An 18,074-nucleotide genomic window follows, 5' to 3' on the forward strand; every position below is an offset into this window, starting at 1 on the left:
GCACAGTGACCACACCCTGCAACAATTTGTAGATGGAGAAACTTATGGCACTGCAAACTGCACCATGACCTAAGGCAGTGGCTCCGCTCCACAGGCATATCTGATTATTGGGCAGCACCGACGTTCCGCAAATAGCTCCCTGCTGAAATGCCGTTCCAGTTCACTGCGCGGCTCCACGCAGGGGCACCGGGGACAGCCAAGCCATCTCGGAGGGAGTCTCCCAGGGCTGATGCTTAGCTGAGGGGACTGAGCTACAGGGCACGCTGATGGAAAGGAAATGTGATGGGGGAACGACTAGACAGCGTACCAGAGTCTTCCCGGCCCTACACTGCTGCCCAAAGCCTCCCCCTTCAGTTGCTGAGCTGCAGGGGGGAGCACACGCCTTTTGCTGCATGCATTCTTCCTGAGACACATGGAACTAAAGCAGTGGTACTGCCACTAACATCCACCTCGTTCCTGCAGCAAGTCATCTCCCCTCTCTTCTTCTGCAGCATGGGAATGTTTTATTTAGTGAACTGCTAAATGATGCAGCCTTGGGGACAAGACACTGAAAAACTGAGAGAGCAGAGGCAACCACAAACTGAAGTGGGAGTTTAACCGGTTTCCACATCACAATAAAAGCAGTAGAGATGGGGACGGTAGACAAAGATGGAGAATCTGTGAGCATCTGATCTTGGAAATGGTGGGACTGGCACTTACATGGGGGCACGATGTTCAAATAGTGCTGTAAGGACAGATTGTTTCACAGGCTCAGGACTATCCATATTTTTTATTGTTAGAAGCCTGGCAGCACATCCCCGCAATGAAGTGAGATAAGTGCACATCAGGGAAGGAAGGTGTTGTAACCAATGACAAGATCAGAGCAGAAGATAGGAGTGGGTGTAGCTGAAGTGTGATGATTCTTTCCCAAACCACAAGAGACTATAATTTCAGTGATATATTTCTGGCCAAACCATACACCACAGTTTAACAAGCAACAGAACCCTCTAGGCTGTCACAGTGTGTGTAAAAATATTCTACTACTTGTCATATTTCAATTTCGTATTAATCTTCAATCATTCTCACAGAACCTACCTCATAACTCAAAGGTAAAAGCTAGAATGAAGGGAGAAAGATTACGCTGCCTCAGTGCTGCTCAGAAGCAATGGGCTTCATGTTGTGAATTGTCGTATATTATGCATCTATTCACCAACAGGAGAGCCCTAAAACAAAAGAGCAGCAATTTGTACAAAACCTGTGAAACTCTCATGCCATCAAGGGAGAGAGAGGTTAACCCAAACCTGTTTTTTGATAGTGTCTTTAGTATCACTCAGCATTCATACTCAGTCGCTTTTTGCATGTTCTGCATGCCCTGTGCAGACATGAATTGATAAATCCTCAGAACTCTTTGGCAAAATGTGCTATTTCCAAGCATTTGCTCATTTCAGAGTCCAGTGAAGAATGAGCACTATGTCTGAATAAAAGATTATGGCAGTGTTTTTACTTGCCAGAATGATTCAGGGATATGCACAGGAGGCTGAAGCATGCTCAGTTGTGGGGGTTTCTGTAAGTGGCAAGAACACAGGAGCTAACTGAAAGCAGCTTTAACTCTTCATGATCTGTTTCAGACTACGGTTTTTGCCAGTCCTATGCAGATACAATAATGTATTTTTGTCCTTTACGTAAAGGGAAGTAAGCAGAATTTACAAGCATAAACAGGGAAACATGAAAAAGCCTGCTTATCAGAAGCCTTCACCACAGCACTATACTAAAAAGAAGGCCCTACTTGAAAGATAAAAAGGCACCCATACTAAGTAAATGCTGAAAGTCAAAAATAAATAAATAAATAAAAATCCTGCTAAATCCCTGGGCTTTTCAGAGGTGCCGATCATTTGCAACACAGAGATAAGATCAGAATTCAGATGTCCATCACTTCTGGAACCACCCCCAAGACCTCATCATACGCAATTCAAAGATTCAGCATCAGTAAACCCATTTCAAAAATAAGCCCAGATCTTCCTTGATAAATGAATTTTTACTCTACTTCAAACTTTACCAAAGTGGATTATCTTGACATAAAAATGGATTAAATCCTACTGAAAATGATTGATCTGAAACAATGACCTTTCACTGCAGAACATAACACGAAAGACTTTGGGGATAAGACTAATGAAGTGCAGAGATAAAACATAATGCCTTTGCCAACATTTGCAAAAGTGGCCTCTTATTCTGGGTGCCCTACTTGAGCCTCTGCATAATTGCTCACTTTGTCTGAAAACGAGGCCCTAAGCAAGTTGAGCCAGGCACCCGGAAGAGAGTTCCTGAAATTACTGGCCTTGGAGTTGTCTCTCCTGGCATTTGTGGGCCTCAGATGAGCCCATTCAGTAACTATGAGAGCAGGCAGGGGCTGTCAAGGGGGATGAGAACGGGGAAAACTACTGCTCATGTCATTAATCCTCATTAGCACTGTAGTGGATTAGTTCAGAGAAGTCATTCACAGGCAGCTGCCATGCAGGTCCTCTGTGCTGCCACTTCTATACCACACTTGTAGCTCAGAACTGCTGACAGGCATCAGCTCAGTCTGACCTCACCAGGCTTAGGGCCCATCCACCAAAGTGCCAAGAGGAAAGCTGCCCGCTGGGACGGTGTCCTCACCTCTGAGGCAGCTGATTAACAGAACTTCTGAAAATGCTCCCAGATCTCCATCCCCCTTCTGTGACCAATTAGCTCATGTGAGCACTGTTCTTTGGGCCCTTTTATGAATTTTGAAATTAAAAATATCTTTGCTTTTTCTATCTAGGGCAAGCTCCTTTCTTTGCTAGGGCATGCCATGTTGAGGAGGAGGAGGAATGACAACAGCAGGTACAGCACATTCAGTTCAGGGAAGGTCAGTCACATGCTCAGAATACTTCTAATTACAGCTCCACAGAAGAACAACATAAACACATCCAGAGCTTGCTACATATGGCAGAATAGGCAATCTGGATCATGATGGGGATACAGATCACAACTAGGAAATAAGAGCAAGGTAATACACAAACCAAACAATTCAAATGATGGCACAGTGTAAATACAATGTGAAGAACCCTGCTGTCCCTCAAAGGATCAACTCCACCCAGCCCCAGAGGCAGAGGAGGCCAGATGCTAAGTGGCACCAGTGCTCAGCAGATTCCTCTGCCACAAGGCTATACAGCCAGCCTGTGCTTGCTGACGGGCAGGGAAGCAGCAGCCTACCTCTGAACTCTGCTCAGCTGCCTGTAACTCTGCTTGGTCAGATTCTGTGAGATCGCCTGCAGGTACAGGTGGCAAATTCTCATCCAAACGCAGCTAACTCCTCAAAAGTGTTATGTGCAGATTCTATACCCAGGTGGTATGTGGCAAAGATGTTGGTGGGCTAGAATACACCGTACTTCATCCACTCGGCTTTACATCTCTTAAAGAAATACTTTTAATTTGCTGGATTTCACATATCAAACTTTGACTCATCTAATATAAGTTTACAAAGAAGTAATAAGTTATTTCATCTGGGAAATGACCTAGAAAATTCAATTGTCCTCCAGAGAGCAACAGTGCCAAATCTGGAAATGAAACTCATTAAATGAAGTATGAGAAAAAGCTGTTATTCTGTTTCAGCTGCAAAGCCTGGCTCAGAGGTAAGCTTGGTGAGGATACTTGTTCTAGCACTTCTTCGGAATGGTGCTAAAGTGACACCTCTTTAAAACTAAACAGTCAAAACGCCTGTGGTCTTGAACTATTTAGAAACTAAGGCCTAAGGACAGAGGTATTGGTAAGGCAGTAAAACAAAGGTCAGTTATCTCCAAACCCAAAACATCTGCATTCCCTAGCATGGGCTGTTTCTTTAGAAAACGAACTACTAAATTGTGACAGGTGTCTGAAGTTTCTGCACAGGTGGAGAAGTGTTCATCTAATCTGCATCATCTTCCTGACAGGCAACAGCACTACGTATTTGAAAGCAAATGAAAATACGTCTCAAAAGGAGATGTATTTTAATTTGCTTTCAAATACGTAGTAGCATCGCTCCTGTACTTCAATGTATCAATCTTCAACAGCAGGGAAGCATAAAACACAGGCTTTCATCCGCATGTATTCTCATACACGAATGACTAGCTCAGTCATAATAACGGCAGTGACGTGCCCTGTCATTAACGGGGAGAAACAAAGTACCTTATGCGGCACCTCACACAAAAGTCTGTCAGGATCCCGTGTGAGGGCTGCTCACGGGGGCTCCCTCGGCACACCTCGCTGCTTGGCGCACGGCCGCGCCTTACTCTTTCAACCACAGGCAAGCAGAGAAGCCGCAACTATCGCCCACCGCAGCGCCAAGCCCTAGGGGACGGATTTTACTCGGCGGGGCTGGGATGGCGCCAGCACCTCCGGCCTCCCCTCAGCAGCCCCGGCCTCGCCCCCGCCGTCCCTTCAGCCGGGTCAGCCCTGCTCACTGCCCCCCCCTGCCCCGCCCCGTCCGCCAACGGTCGCCGCGCGCCCGCTCCGCTGTTGCTATGGCTCGGCGGGAGGCGGCAGCCAATCAGGAGGCGGGGAGATAAATTTGTCGCTGTTGCTACGGGCGCGACGGGCAGGGCGGCCAATGGGGAGGAAGCGGGAAGCCGGCCCGCGGCCGCCATGGCGGCGGGAGCAGCGCGGCGGGCTCAGGGCGCCTCAGCGAGCCCCGGCTTGGCGCAAGCGGCCGGGGAGCGGCGGCGGAGCCGGGAGGCCCTGCTGCAGGGCAGGGGAAGGGTGGCGAGGGACAGAGCGTTAAAATGGAGGCAGCCCAGCGAGGCTGGCAGGGCAGGGACAGCACAGCCCTCACAGGTTGAGGTCGCCCAGCCTTTCCGCCCCGCGTGCCAGCCCCGGCTCGCGCAAAGCCCCATTGTTTAAGGAGACAAAAGTGTGAACGTACACATAAGCATTCCCCTCACCAGTGTTCTGAGCACAAGCATCCACCAGGAAAAGGGCATTTAAAGCCAGATCCAGAGAAAGGAGCTCTGGAATATCAGGGTCACAGCCCAAGTGCTGGGGGGTTTAAGAAATACCGTGTGTGAATAATCACCTCATACTCTTACCTTGAAGATGAACCCTTGAGAAAGAGTCATTCATAACCTTTATTTGACAACTATTACAAACGGTTCTGGAGGCATCTACTTTGTTCATCTCAGAGCAGTAGATTTGACAAAGATTACCCCTTTCACAATACCTTGCTATTTAAAAAATACCAGTAATAGTTACAGAAAGTACCAAAAAGACTGCCTGATGACTTACAGCAGAAATTCTAAACCTGCATCAAAAGCCTGCTTTGCTATTCATACACAATTCTACTTCTTAGTCTGAAAGTGAAAGAAAAGGAACAGGGCTCCTGATCTGTGAGCAGCACAAGGCAGTGAGTGCGACAGGAGGCCTTCAGGCTGGGTTAAACACGGAAAAGCACTGGGCAAAAAGCACAGAATTGTGCACATTCTCCAGGTGGGTCACACTTGGAACTGCCTACCCCTGTGGAGTAAGTAGCCTTCAGCCAAATACAGCTTTAGCCCCTGCTCAAAGACACCTCGTGCAGCTCACACTGCGTTGCAGGGCGAATAGGATGCGCTCACCTGCTGCTGCTGAGCGTCACACTGCCGCAGACCACCTGAAGGGTGACACAATTGCCTGTGCAATTTCAGCCCATCCAGATCTGGGAACTGAAACGGATCAAGAGGCTCCCACCATTTATCCGCCTTTTGCAGGCAATCAGATGCAGGCAGCGTTAGCTACCAATGCACTTGTATGCCCCCCTTCCAGTCCTGCAAGAACAGCAACTCTAGCACTGTAATTTCTGCCATGCTCCAGTCTGTGTCTCCTACAGCACTATAGAGCATGGAACATTTCAAAGTGATGCCCAGCAGCACAACAGAAGTGCAGAGATGAGTAACAGCAGTGCTTTACCAGCACTTAGCTGAGTCCTTATTTTCCATGCCTGAGATAACCTTTATCTCGTATCCAATATCCAACTGTTAGGCAATGTAACTAAGATTTTATTCCTTCTGAGTAGAGTTTCATATGCCTGCATGGTGTAATGAAGGACTCTTATCTGACCAGTGCTATAGGTAGAACTATGCAACTAACACAGAATCAGTGACTTGATATTTTAACGTTCACAGAGCAAATTCAGACTGCTCTAGTGAAAACCTACAATCCACAATGTACCTTTGGTTTCTTATATTCTTTGCAAAATTCTTCATAAAACTAAAACCAACTGCATAACTATTAGAAAAGGCCTTCATCCATCTACCTCATTCCTTCTGTTCCTCAACTCCATGTCAAACTCTTCATTCATTTTAAAAAACTAATGAGAGAAAAACAGGAAAGAATAGGGTGTTTCCTGGAGAAGTGCAGACCACATTGAGCATCGCTGTAGACAGGTCACATTTGTCCCCCAGCTGAGAATTCAAAGAGCAGCTGTGCTGCCCAGAACGTATCATCGGCTAATGGGTCACCAACTGGATCCTCCAGCACCTGAAAGACACGGCAGAGGAATGAAAGCTTCACCACATACGAACTTTAACGATGCAGTTGCTCACTGTGGAATTGCTCTTTAGGGCAGATGTACAGTGGCGCAAGACTGTGAGAGGGGAAGGAATGTCAGTAGTGAAGGCTGTGTGCGTGAAGTGAGGCGGAGTAATCCATCTGCACAGGACATGGGTGTAAAAATGGCGAGCACAATCTGTGCAATTCGACCCTTCGTAATTCAGAGAAAAGCAACTGCCTTCCTTCTGCCCAAGACATTGGTTTCTATAAAAGCAAGTAAACAATGGAGGGCAAAAACAGGATGAACTAATTAAGAAGGGAATGATCACCTGGACAAGGGAGTTCTATTCAAGAAGGGAAAGGAACATCTCCAAAATCTGTTAACTGGTTTTTGTAGTTGTTTTGTTTTACTGTCCTTTTAATTTTGATGGAATATATGACCCACAAAGAACAAATTGAAAGTCATGTGTGGCACAGGGAGCGTACATTTGCACAGCTGTGGTTCAGACATGGAAACCACATGTTGTATATCCCTGCAACAAGCCCAGGGAATGCATCCTTGGGTGATCCTGTAAGAAACAGAGCATCCAGGAAGCCTGTGGAATGCCATAAAAACATTTACCCATTCAAGCTCCTCCTTTTCCTACAGCACACATTAAAATTTGCAAAAAAAAAAAAATTGCTCTTCTGAATTCCTGAACTGAATAACTATTACAAAGGTTTGAAGATGTTGCCTTCTGACATCTGCAGGCATCACATGGTATCTTGTTTCCCATACCATATTACACCTAGTGTCATGTTTCTATGCAATCACAAAATCAGTGCCTAAATCCAAAATAGCAAGAGGAAAACACTAGCTACAGAGACTGCATACTCCGGAAATCTTAGAAAAGGCTCATTCATTATTAATGCCCAAAGCTTTCCTACTCATCTGGCTCCCATTATGGCTGGTAAAAAGGCCACTTTCCAAGATATGGATCTTTATATTGATGCTTTCAAAGGCTCAAAAGAGGTTCTGTTACTGCCCTGAGAGCTGCAGCCGCTTCCCATAATGAGGCCAGAAGAGATGGTCTCCTGCTTTTCAAAATCTCTTTCAAAAAGGTTTTCTCCAGCAGCTGACATTGCAGGAGAAACAGAAATGGATGCTAACTCATTGGTAGACCAATAGATTTGAAGCCAAAAAATAAACTATACGAATAGCTTAAGCTACAGTTTAGATAGGGCTTTCTTGAGTAACAGTTAATTCATAGATGTGCTCCCATTCCCTTGAAAGCAGAACAATTCTAGTTTCTATTCTCTGCTGCCTTAAAAGCACCAAAAGAAGGCATAGTTTGAATTCACAGTGCTAGGTGAACCCTCCGTTGCTCAGAATTTAAATGATACTTTGGATCTACAAAGGTTGATTTGGCCATCACTGCAATGACGTGTTTAGTACAAATCAAGGTCTGATAAGCAATTCAAGTGGCAAAAGCAAAAAAAAAACCCTCTTCTCCTAGCATCCCAGCATCTGCTGGATGGTACTCAGAGAATGCCAAGCTTACTGATTCCAAAGATATGCTTAGATCATGTACGTTTCATACAATATATGATGTGAGATTTCACATCTCCTGCGAGAATGCTACAGCAGGAAGGTGTGTGTGGCTGAGCTCCCTTCTCTGAACGTAGGTGCGTTCTCTTACCTGGCCTTGTCCCATGGCTTGGCTTTCTTCCATGCAGGGTGCAGAAACAGGTGGGCACTGAGGCTTGCCAGCCACAGTCTGATGGGAACTGGAAGAAAAAAAGATGATTTACAAATGCGTTTGTATTTATGCCCTACTTACCACTTACTGCAGTCTGGCAGCAGGATGAGAGGGGCTGCTGACAAGACTATTCATTGAAAAGATAATGAGTTCTGTTGACTACAAACCTGTGTCATTTCTTCAGATTGTCACAGACTGAAAAAACAGATGGTGCAATGGGAGGACTAGCCTGACCAGGAGCAGTATACAGGACTGACATCTCCATTTGCAACTTGCCTTATGCCCCTAGAACACTCTGCATAAACAGAGAGATGTCTACCAAAATGTCTTTCTCCTGGAACATATTTTAAAAACACAGAGGTCCTCAGAGTCAAAACATCCAAAGGTAGCTTTAGACATAGCCACAACATTAGCTGTAATTCTACTATAGCTTTTCAAGGCCATCAGCCGACAGTCTGGGGACATGGCTTCCCCATCCACACATCCCCAGGGGCTCTGCCAACGTCTGAAAAGAGTCTGCAGGCACTGCGCCAAGTAGGAGACACTGGGTACTCGATGATGGGATGCCCTTCGTCACCAACTCCATATCTGTACTCCAACAACACTGCCCATACCACTGCCAGGAATACTCCAGGGTATGAACAGCCATACAAGCCCAAACCAAAGGAATCAACTAATAGAACTTGGGAAAAAAGTACAAGGAACAGGGCTGTTTCTTGTCAAGTTGCCCTTCCTTGGGATCCCCTCCAGGTTTCAGCAATCAGTCTCGGGATTCCTCTGCTGGAGGCTGCATTCATGCAATTACATTTACTAATGACAAACAGACTCAGCCCCTACCCCCACAAATTCCTCTCATCCTTTATCATTGCCCACTTACACTTTGACATGCACAACACCCTTAGCAACAAATTCTGTGATTTAATTAAGCAACATGCCAAAAAGTAGCCTCCTTTTGCACATTTGAAACTTGCTGCCTGCCAGTGTCATGCGCATGGGGTTATCTGGGGCGCAAGCCTAATGGCAGGAGATTCCTACTGTACTGAGCTGGCATTGCAAAGCACAGGAAGAATTGGTAAGCTGCAACAAACATCCCAGCACTGGTATTTTCTAAATCAATAAGATGGCTCATAAACGCAGTCTGTCTTGCTCTATAGAGTTCAGTGTGCTTTTCTGCTTGAAATGTGAGGCACAGGAGAGCCATATTCTGCACGAACCATTAGCCAGGCTACATTCCACCTGTCCCAACCAGAAGAATGAAGAGGATAAAACAACACTATCTGTAGAGGCGAGCATCTGTTTGGTGCCCCACAGGGCCCTCCAGTTCACTAGCTGGATCACACCCTCCTGTCAGGCAGCAGGAGCAGATGGAGACAGTCAGCTCCCAGCCTGGCTCCCCCTCACACTCCCACCTCACAGCCCTGCGGAGCGTGAGAGGTTTGGATACAGCCCAAGTGCGTAGGACCAACTGGAAAAAGCCCATAAAAGAAATAAACCAAAATTGGTCTAATAAGCTTTCAAGGCAAGTCCTTTCCAGGTGAGCACCTTTAAAACGAGACATGCAGATCAAGGTTCCTTTGGCTGACTTGCAGCTCCACCCTGGCACCTACAAAGCAGACTGATACAGGAAGCGACTATCACAGCAGAAGTCCACTCCAGATGGGTAACCCTGGATAAATAATTTCCTTCTCTCAGCTTTACTTTTATCACCAAAGCATGGATAGTTTCACTGCCCTGTCTTTCTAGGATAATACCACTCATCTGCCTCACAGATTAAGCTGTTGACTCCTTCTTAAGTCCCCAGATGAGTGATGCTCATTGCAACATTGCTGCTAAAGATGACTCGGGTGACACAATACTCCTCTTTAATCCAGTAAGCCTGTTAGAGGGCACTGCCTGATAACAGAGGTGATCCTCACTCATTGCCCATCACTGCACAGTGATCTCACCCAAGACTTCCCACCCAAGGTCTGCTGGCTCTCTAGAGAGAAATTGCAAAAAGGCACGGGTGAGATTGCAGCCTAAGCCTTACTCACTCCTGAAAAGATTTAAGGTCCATAGCATGCATGGTATTTTGGGGAGTTCAAGGTTCTGAGGGGAGATGGACCAGGCCACTAAACTAAGTAGGGTCTACAAAGTTCAAATAACTGTATCCTCACCAGAAGGTGTTGATGAAGCAGCAAGTCCTGCCCCTGCCAGGAATATGATAAAGGGTGTTATGGATTCCTGGCACAACTGACATACCCAACAAGGAGACATTCACCATAGATTTCTTCTAGTGGTGGAACATACTTTAAAAATAAACATGAGCTCACTCTAGAGTCAGAACATGCAATTTTACATCCAGCCAAAATATTGCCAGCAATTCCTCACTCATCTTTCATAATCCTTAGCCACAGTTTAAAACTGCAAATCCCAAAACACAGGCTGAGGTGGGCTCACAATACCTAGACCTGGGTTCACCCCAGCAATTCTGAGGAGGGAGTCTGACATGAATGTGAACAACTGTAGGCACCAAGCCAACTGGGAAACAGAGGTAAAAGGCAGAAATGTTTATAGCAGGGAACTAACTGGGAGGCAAAAAAAATCTACTGATCTCTATCTCCAGTGAATCACTGCCTTCCCTTGTTGCTTTGACAAGCCACAAAGCCTCTCCCTGCCTCTGCTTCCTCATCTGCAAAGCTGGAATAAAACTGCTTCTTCTGCCTACCTCTTTGACACATTATTGACAGGGTCATGCTAACACAAATGCTGGACAGGGTCAAGCAGAAGGGTTACAAAATGGTACTACTACTCCTGATCTGTCTTGCAGATCAGCAGATTAAATGAACTTTATAATGTCTGTTTTGCAGTGTTTATTTTTATGTAACATTATGGAAGTTGTGTAACACATGGAAGATGGCACGGATTTTTGTTGTTTTGCGTTCTGTGAATTTATCTCAAGTCCCAGAGAAAACCTGCTGTCTGAAACATTCGGTACAGGTGGAAAACAAAAAGGCAGAACAGTGCCTGTCTTTCTGTCTTCCAATTCGGAAAGCTTGCACTACGGAATAATCTTGTCATGAGGTTATGAAGCTACAAAAAACTATTTTAGGATTAAGTACAGGCCCTACCAACCCAGCCTGCAGGGTCAGCTCTCACAGAGATCAGTATAAGTTATGATTTTCTGCCAAAAAGAAAAACAGGCAAATGGCTTAAATGCCAAACCTGCTTTAAAGATAGGGGTTTGTGATGCTGGCCCTGAATCTCCTTTGTACTAACCACGCTGTAAAACACACACACATTTATGCAGCATTTCCCATTTCCAGCACACAGATAAAAATATCTTTAGAATCTGATGAGGACAAGCAGAGAGTCAGGCCCCTGGAATGAGATGCATTACCACACTTTCTGCAGCCCTCTTTAATAGGGGAATCAGGACAAGGCTAGATTCACAACATCATTGTTAGTCCTGCCTTTGAGAAGCCCTGTGCTTTCCACTCCTTTACCTGTGGGGAAGAATAGCCTCCAGGGTCCCTAGCTGTCCTTCTCTAAGGGTGAAGCTTTCAACCTCTAAATCTGACTGCCGAATGATTCTTCCTGAACTGGCCTCAATAAAACCACCTTGAGGGATTCTGCTTAAGGGAGCTCTTACACCTGCTGAAATAAATGTTCGTATTAAAGACAATTACAGATAACATGACCTCAACCTCTGACCCAGCTAGTCCCCCCCTCTTTGCTGTGCATTCACCAGAGGTTGTGCGAATAGCAGTCACAGCACCTTCCACACTGTAGACCTATAGCAAAAGCACGTTACGTATCGTATCAAGGCCATTCTGAAGAACAGGGACAAGAAAAGAGATGGTGGGAATGCTGAACAAGACAGGATAGGAAGGAAACAGAGAGGGAGAGAGAAAAGCAGGAAGAAGAAAGGCAAGTGAGAAAGTGTTGCTGAAGATGAGCACCATGCTTCCAGCATCTGCTCAGGCAATCAGCACTTGCCTCTGAAGAATTGTCAGGGGTTTAAAAACCCAGAAGCCTGCGAACTGACAAGGTGAGCAGACAGCACCTGAAGGGACCCTTCCAACGGAAAAGCTAAAAGGAGTCCACCTTGCTGGAAAAGCACTATCTAAAGAAGGAGTTACAGTCTTAGCAAGATAGTAGGCAAGAATGTCTGGTTCAGCACCTTAAATCAACAGGTTTCCTATGCTATTATGGGAGTTGAAGATACGCCCTCCTGCCATTTGTCATGATGTGGGAAAGCCATGTAATTGAACAAGCATGTTTCCAGCAAAGGGAAGAGAAGCCTGAAAAAACTCTTAAGGGCCATAATCTGGGTTAATTTTTACTAACCTTCTACATTTGGGGTCCACATGGAGCTGGAGACTCCTGTGGTGCTGGAAGGGGCCTGCCACATGGCCAGATGTTCACCTGGGAAGATAAGGGACCCACAAGAGCACACCACAAAGTTATCCAGCTGGGGGCCAGCGTCAATACTGCTTGCTGCTTCTCTGGGCTGAAAGACGGCAGAGTTAAAGCAGGTTCCTGGTTCCAGCACAGCCTCACTGAAAAAAGCTACAGGTTGTTCAGTGATGTGAGTCGTCAATGCCTTGCTTGTCCTTGGTTCACACAGTGCACTGCTCTGAATAAAGCTGTAGTAATGGAGGAAACACATTAGCCATACATTTTGCTTTTCAAAGAGTGGAGACACCCCAGCTCAACCTTTGACTCCTGCCCTTGGCAGGTGGGAGATTAACTACGAGATGCTCCACCTGCCTGAAACTGTGCATGGACCATTCCCATCAAGACTCCCTAAATAATGTCCCCTGAGAACTGAAATGGAAGTCAGTTCCATGACAAAGTTTAAGGGATGCTTCATCTCTGAACTGTTATTGTAAAGACTTTTTCATACATCACCTGGATTCCAGCATCTTTAAGTACATTCCTTCTGGAGACTTATCCATGCCTGTAGCTGCCTGCTCCCACCCTGGGTCACAGGGCATGACGTTTATCTCTGTCTGCTCAGAGCCAATGCCTACATAAGATCCACCTGAAAAACACAAGCCAGGCAGGCAAAGGAACGCTAACAGTTACTCCAAAAAGCAATTAAATAAGTCTAATTTGCAAAATGCAGCAAGGCCCTCTTTTTCCCTATGACTGAAGTTTGGTCAAACTTTTGTGAAGGGGCACAGAAATACTGGGTTTTACAGGAGTGGACTGCAGCTCAGAGTGACCTATTTGTATTGTAATAATCCCCTTCATGTTCTGGGAAAAAGTTTATGAGCTATTATTGTGTTCCTTTAAGCCACTGGTATTTGTTGGCTTTGAAAGGCACTCTGCATCCAATCCAGCATTGGGAAGGCTACAAGACAGACAGAAACAATGTGAAAATGGCCAGGCAGGCAGAAGGCAAGGTGTTGCAGCTGTGATGCACTGGATCCCTGCTATATGTAGAAAAAAGCAGGTGTCAACATCATTACATGAACACACTAGCATCTCTTTCATCCTCTTCAATAGACAATAGTAAATGCTGCTAACAGTAGTGATCACTGAGATCAAAGACAAAACAGCAAGTTGTGAATTATTGCTAGTCAGTCACTAAAACAACAATGTGACCGATACACAGAGTGCAATCATTTTGGTCCCAGATCAATCTGCAAATTCAAGTCCTGATCCCAGAGGCTGAGAGCTAAAACCTACTGCCTGACATGTATTTGCTTTCATTTGCTGCCCCTTCTGAGAATGGCATATCTTTTCACCTGCCCTCGCGCAAGCCTTGTCAAAGCTCGCTCCTCCTACAGAGTGACAGCCTCAAGCCAAGAGATGAGGCACTCCACTGAAGCAGAGTTCTCCGGTGGCCACTTGATACCTCAGTATATAGATGCTGCTTCTGCAGAAGGAATATCCTTCTCTTCCTGAAGAAGTTAAAAATTGTTTTTCAGCTTTCTGGGCCACATCCCAAGCCCATTAAGAAGAGACAAACCTGCAGTTTGTGGAGTGTAGGATCCTCTACTCTGCTGATCCTTTGCATGGTGCATCAAGGTCCCCTCAGGGCACAAGTAGTTAAGCTTTTCCTCACGACAGATGCGGGATTTTTGACGTCGTCGATAATTTGCAAACCAGTTATAGACCTGAGCTGGCTGCAGGTTCATGTCCTGAGCTAATCCCTCCTGCAAACCCAGGTGTAGGGGGGAATCAAGAAAAAAAGGAACAAACCACATCCAAATAACGAGACCTTTCCCTTCAGTTCCAAAGACAGCCAGACAAAAGAGCTTTCAAACCCACTGGAGACATTTGTTCTCTAGGTCTCCAATAAGTCTATGTGGATGCCATTAAGGAGGCTGATTTATAAACTCAAAAGAGTTGCTGGAAAACAGATTTCACCCTGTTCCCCTAGACAATCTGTTTGTTAAAGGAAACCATTTACTGTTATTTTATATTACTATATTTAAACACGCAACATACTGCATAAAACCTCAGCAAAGTATGCTCTTTCTACAGAATGACAGCTTCACATCACTTGCACGACACTAATGGCATAAACATTAATGCATTTACCACATTAAGTAGTTTTCACAAACCCTGAGCAGCATAAACATCTGCAACACATTCACAGAAATAAAATGTGCTGTATTAAACTACTTGTTAAATAATGAGATGACATAAATGAAGAATGTATTGGCAAATTAACATACAAGTTGTTATCATAACCTGCACTATTAAGTCCTAGAAGGTCAATCTCATTATGCTCCCAGTTCATATTCATATTTTTTAATGAAAATTTGGAAGTTGTTGCTGCTTTGTGAAAAGGGTATGAAATAAACCATCTTCACATTGCAGAACTATTCACCAGCTCATCCTGCATCATGTAAGAAGGGTATTGGAATAATTGAGCACCATAGGAGCAGACATTAAAGACTAAAGCTTTTACATTGCAAAACAGTAACAAACAAGGGTTACTGAATAAATTCACAGGTCACTTGAATTATAACTCTGTCCCTGTTCAGATAAGGTAGGTAACTGCATACATTAACAGTGCCTTTTTTTTTTTTTCTGTCTTCAAATTCTATGAGCTTAATGTGATAAATCAGTACAAAATACATTCTGGTGAGCAAAATGCAATTGCGTATAGGCTACAACCCAGTCAAATCAGAACTATATATCACTATAATATAGCCCTTTTGAGTGATCAATATTTCACTGCCTACGTTCAGTCAGTACAAGATTAGACCTGCTAAAAAGCCCAGCAAAGAACTTATATCCCCTAATTTTTTTGTCCAAGGCAAGCAAAGTTACTTAGCATTAACTTAATTTGCTATTTTTAATTTTTATTATTATTATTACTAATTTTTTTAAGTAAACCTTTAGGGAAAGATCAAATATTGAGAATTCCAGCCCCACTGGGCTTCTGAAAACAGATCTAGAATGAAATCAGCCATAGACCCCTGATCACAGAATGCTGTTTTTCTGTGACAAGGACACTTGTCTGGAAGAAGCATATCCTTACCCGTTGTTTCTTGTTTGGATTTGTTGTCACCTCTGCAGCAAATTTGTACAGTTGCTGGCGTACTTCATTGGAATAGTTTCGATTTTTCAAGCCCTCAGGACAAAGGGAAATAGGTGGAGGATTCCTGTGCACAAGAGAGAGGGAAATAAGGATTCCTGTACATACGAGAAAACAGGACCAGGAAGGACCCCAAAAGATTCATTCATATTCAAGGGAAATATTCTTACATTGCCCCATGAGGTCAAAACCCCAGGAAAAACCCAGCTCCCAGATGCAGTCATTTTGAGATGTGCAGCCTCTGAATCTCTACTATCTGCACATAAATATTACAGCAGAGAAGAAAAACTTTGCTTTCTCCTATGCCATGGTACCTCTTTCTGCAACGAAATTTCTGCAGTGGTGTCAGAAAATCTCTGTGGTGTTTCTCCATAACCCTATGGTAGTGAATCTCATGCCAAAGTTGCACCAGCTCCTCCTTCTCTTCTGCCCTGCAACACTAAATCGGAATGGTATGTTACAAGCCTCTATCACAGTAGTCAGAACAAAATCCTGCTTTCACAAACTACAACCCAGTTACTTTCTTCCCCTCGACTGTTTAATAGTAACTGCCTGTAGCAGAGGCCTTACCCTGGGTTTCAGATCAACCCGTCCACACGCAACACCTTCCACTACTGGACACCAGCTGAAAATGCTCCACACGCTGCAGATTGGGAACCTCTGTTCAATTCTAACAGTTCTAAACCCTATTTTTCTGACACTGCTTTTTGTTTCCATGAAGCTAGGAAGAACACATCCCTACCTCCAGGAGCCTGCAGGCTGTGTCATGCTGCCCATTACGGATGTGAACAAACACACAAGCTCGGACAACATGGATGTTAGTGAGAAAATGCATCTTTTGTTTGCATCTCATCACGGCCCCAACCAGCTTCTCCAGATTAGGGAATGAGCTCTGGAGGTCCCGGCAAAGCTGTCCCGCTAGATCCAGCAGCTTGGTGGGTGGGGGATCCTTGTGTTTGTTCCTGCTTAACATGGCCATGAACCGCTTCATCCTGACGTCCTGCTGGAAACCTTTTCTATGCAATGCAGAAAACTGTGGTTAGATAAAAACTATTATCTCTTATTTTTAGCTCCTATGGTCTGCATTAAAAAAAAAAAAATACACAACGGAAATAAAACAACAAAACCCTCTCGGACGCCAGTACAGGAGGGCTGTAGGAAGCCAGACTCTGGGCTGCGCCTGCTCAGCTCTTGCTTATTGTCAGGGGCCCTGGGGTGCTGGGGGTGCTGTTGGCTCTCCACTGCCCCCAGGTCCCTGCTCTGATCCCCCTTCTCAAATCCGGCTCCCCCCATCCAAGCTGCTGAACGGGGAACACAAACTGCTACAGCTGAAGCCCGGACCCATTCTAGGGAAACAAAGCAGGGTGTTTTCCAAAACAGGGCCAGGCAGCAAAGCACAGCCTAACTCCGACCATCGAGGCTGCTTTCACCCCGTTTTCCTGAGGGAAAGGAGACCGGCACGAAGCCCCCCCCGTGCCCCCATCCTCTGGGCCAGGGGGGTAAAGCTGTTAAGTACCTGCGAGCTCGAGGAGCAGGGCGAGGAGCAGGGCTACCCCCGCGCCCTCCCGAGGTGGTGGGGAGCAAGTGGCGGCCTCTGCCTCCCGCTGCAAGGCACCGGGGCCCCTACCTGCAGGCCGGGCCCGAGGAGCCTCCCCTGCCGCCAGCCTCCCCCCCGCAGGCAACTGGAGGCTCACCTGGGACGGGGAGAGCCTCCGGGACCCCGCTGACCTCGAGGGCCCCAGGCACGGTCTCCCCCTCCACCTCCCTCTCCCCCACAGCACTCACTTTGACAAGCCCACGGCTGCCCGCACAGCTACGTGTTCATGGGGAAGCGGGTGTAGAATAGAGGGCAGCAAGATATGTTTACAGGAGGGTTTCTCTTTTTTCCTTTTTCCTTTTATTTATTTATTTTTAAGATGTTAATGGGGCTCAGACGTGCCCTGATAATTTTCACACACTTAAAGGAACTGAAAGAGGAATGCAACTCAAACCCATCTTTTCTAGGTGGGTCCCATCTAATAACAGATGAGTCATTCCGTGAGATGAGCCAAAACTGAAGCAGCCATGATTTTCCTTGAATCAGGTCTGAACAGCAGTGTGAATGTGCCAGCCCTCTGCTGACTCCGCTACAGTGAGCACAGCCAGGAGCACAGCCAGCAGCAGCAACCACTGTGCAGCAGGAATCAACCACCACCCACGCACCGTGCTGCCAGCCACAGGTCCCAAACCCACCCCCAATTCACATTTCAATATCTGGCTCCACGGGATGTATGCTACCTTTCTTTGCAAAGGCAAAG

The 18,074-nt window shown here is 45.8% G+C and overlaps 1 protein-coding gene across 1 annotated transcript; it reads right to left on the reverse strand.

The window, feature by feature from the left end:
• Nucleotides 1-5,294: 5,294 nt before the first annotated feature.
• ANHX (anomalous homeobox) lies at nt 5,295-16,768 on the reverse strand (the record flags this gene model as incomplete). The annotated part of the gene is made up of 8 exons (XM_084297429.1): nt 5,295-6,486; nt 8,178-8,265; nt 12,567-12,865; nt 13,131-13,263; nt 14,197-14,383; nt 15,721-15,844; nt 16,092-16,216; nt 16,520-16,768. The coding sequence occupies 8 exons, from the start codon at nt 16,766-16,768 to the stop codon at nt 6,456-6,458; spliced, it is 1,236 nt and encodes a 411-aa protein (XP_084153555.1). The 3' UTR covers nt 5,295-6,455.
• Nucleotides 16,769-18,074: the final 1,306 nt, after the last annotated feature.

Source organism: Netta rufina (genome assembly GCF_964035555.1).
Source record: "Netta rufina genome assembly, chromosome: 17".
Classification (NCBI taxonomy): Eukaryota; Metazoa; Chordata; class Aves; order Anseriformes; family Anatidae; genus Netta; species Netta rufina.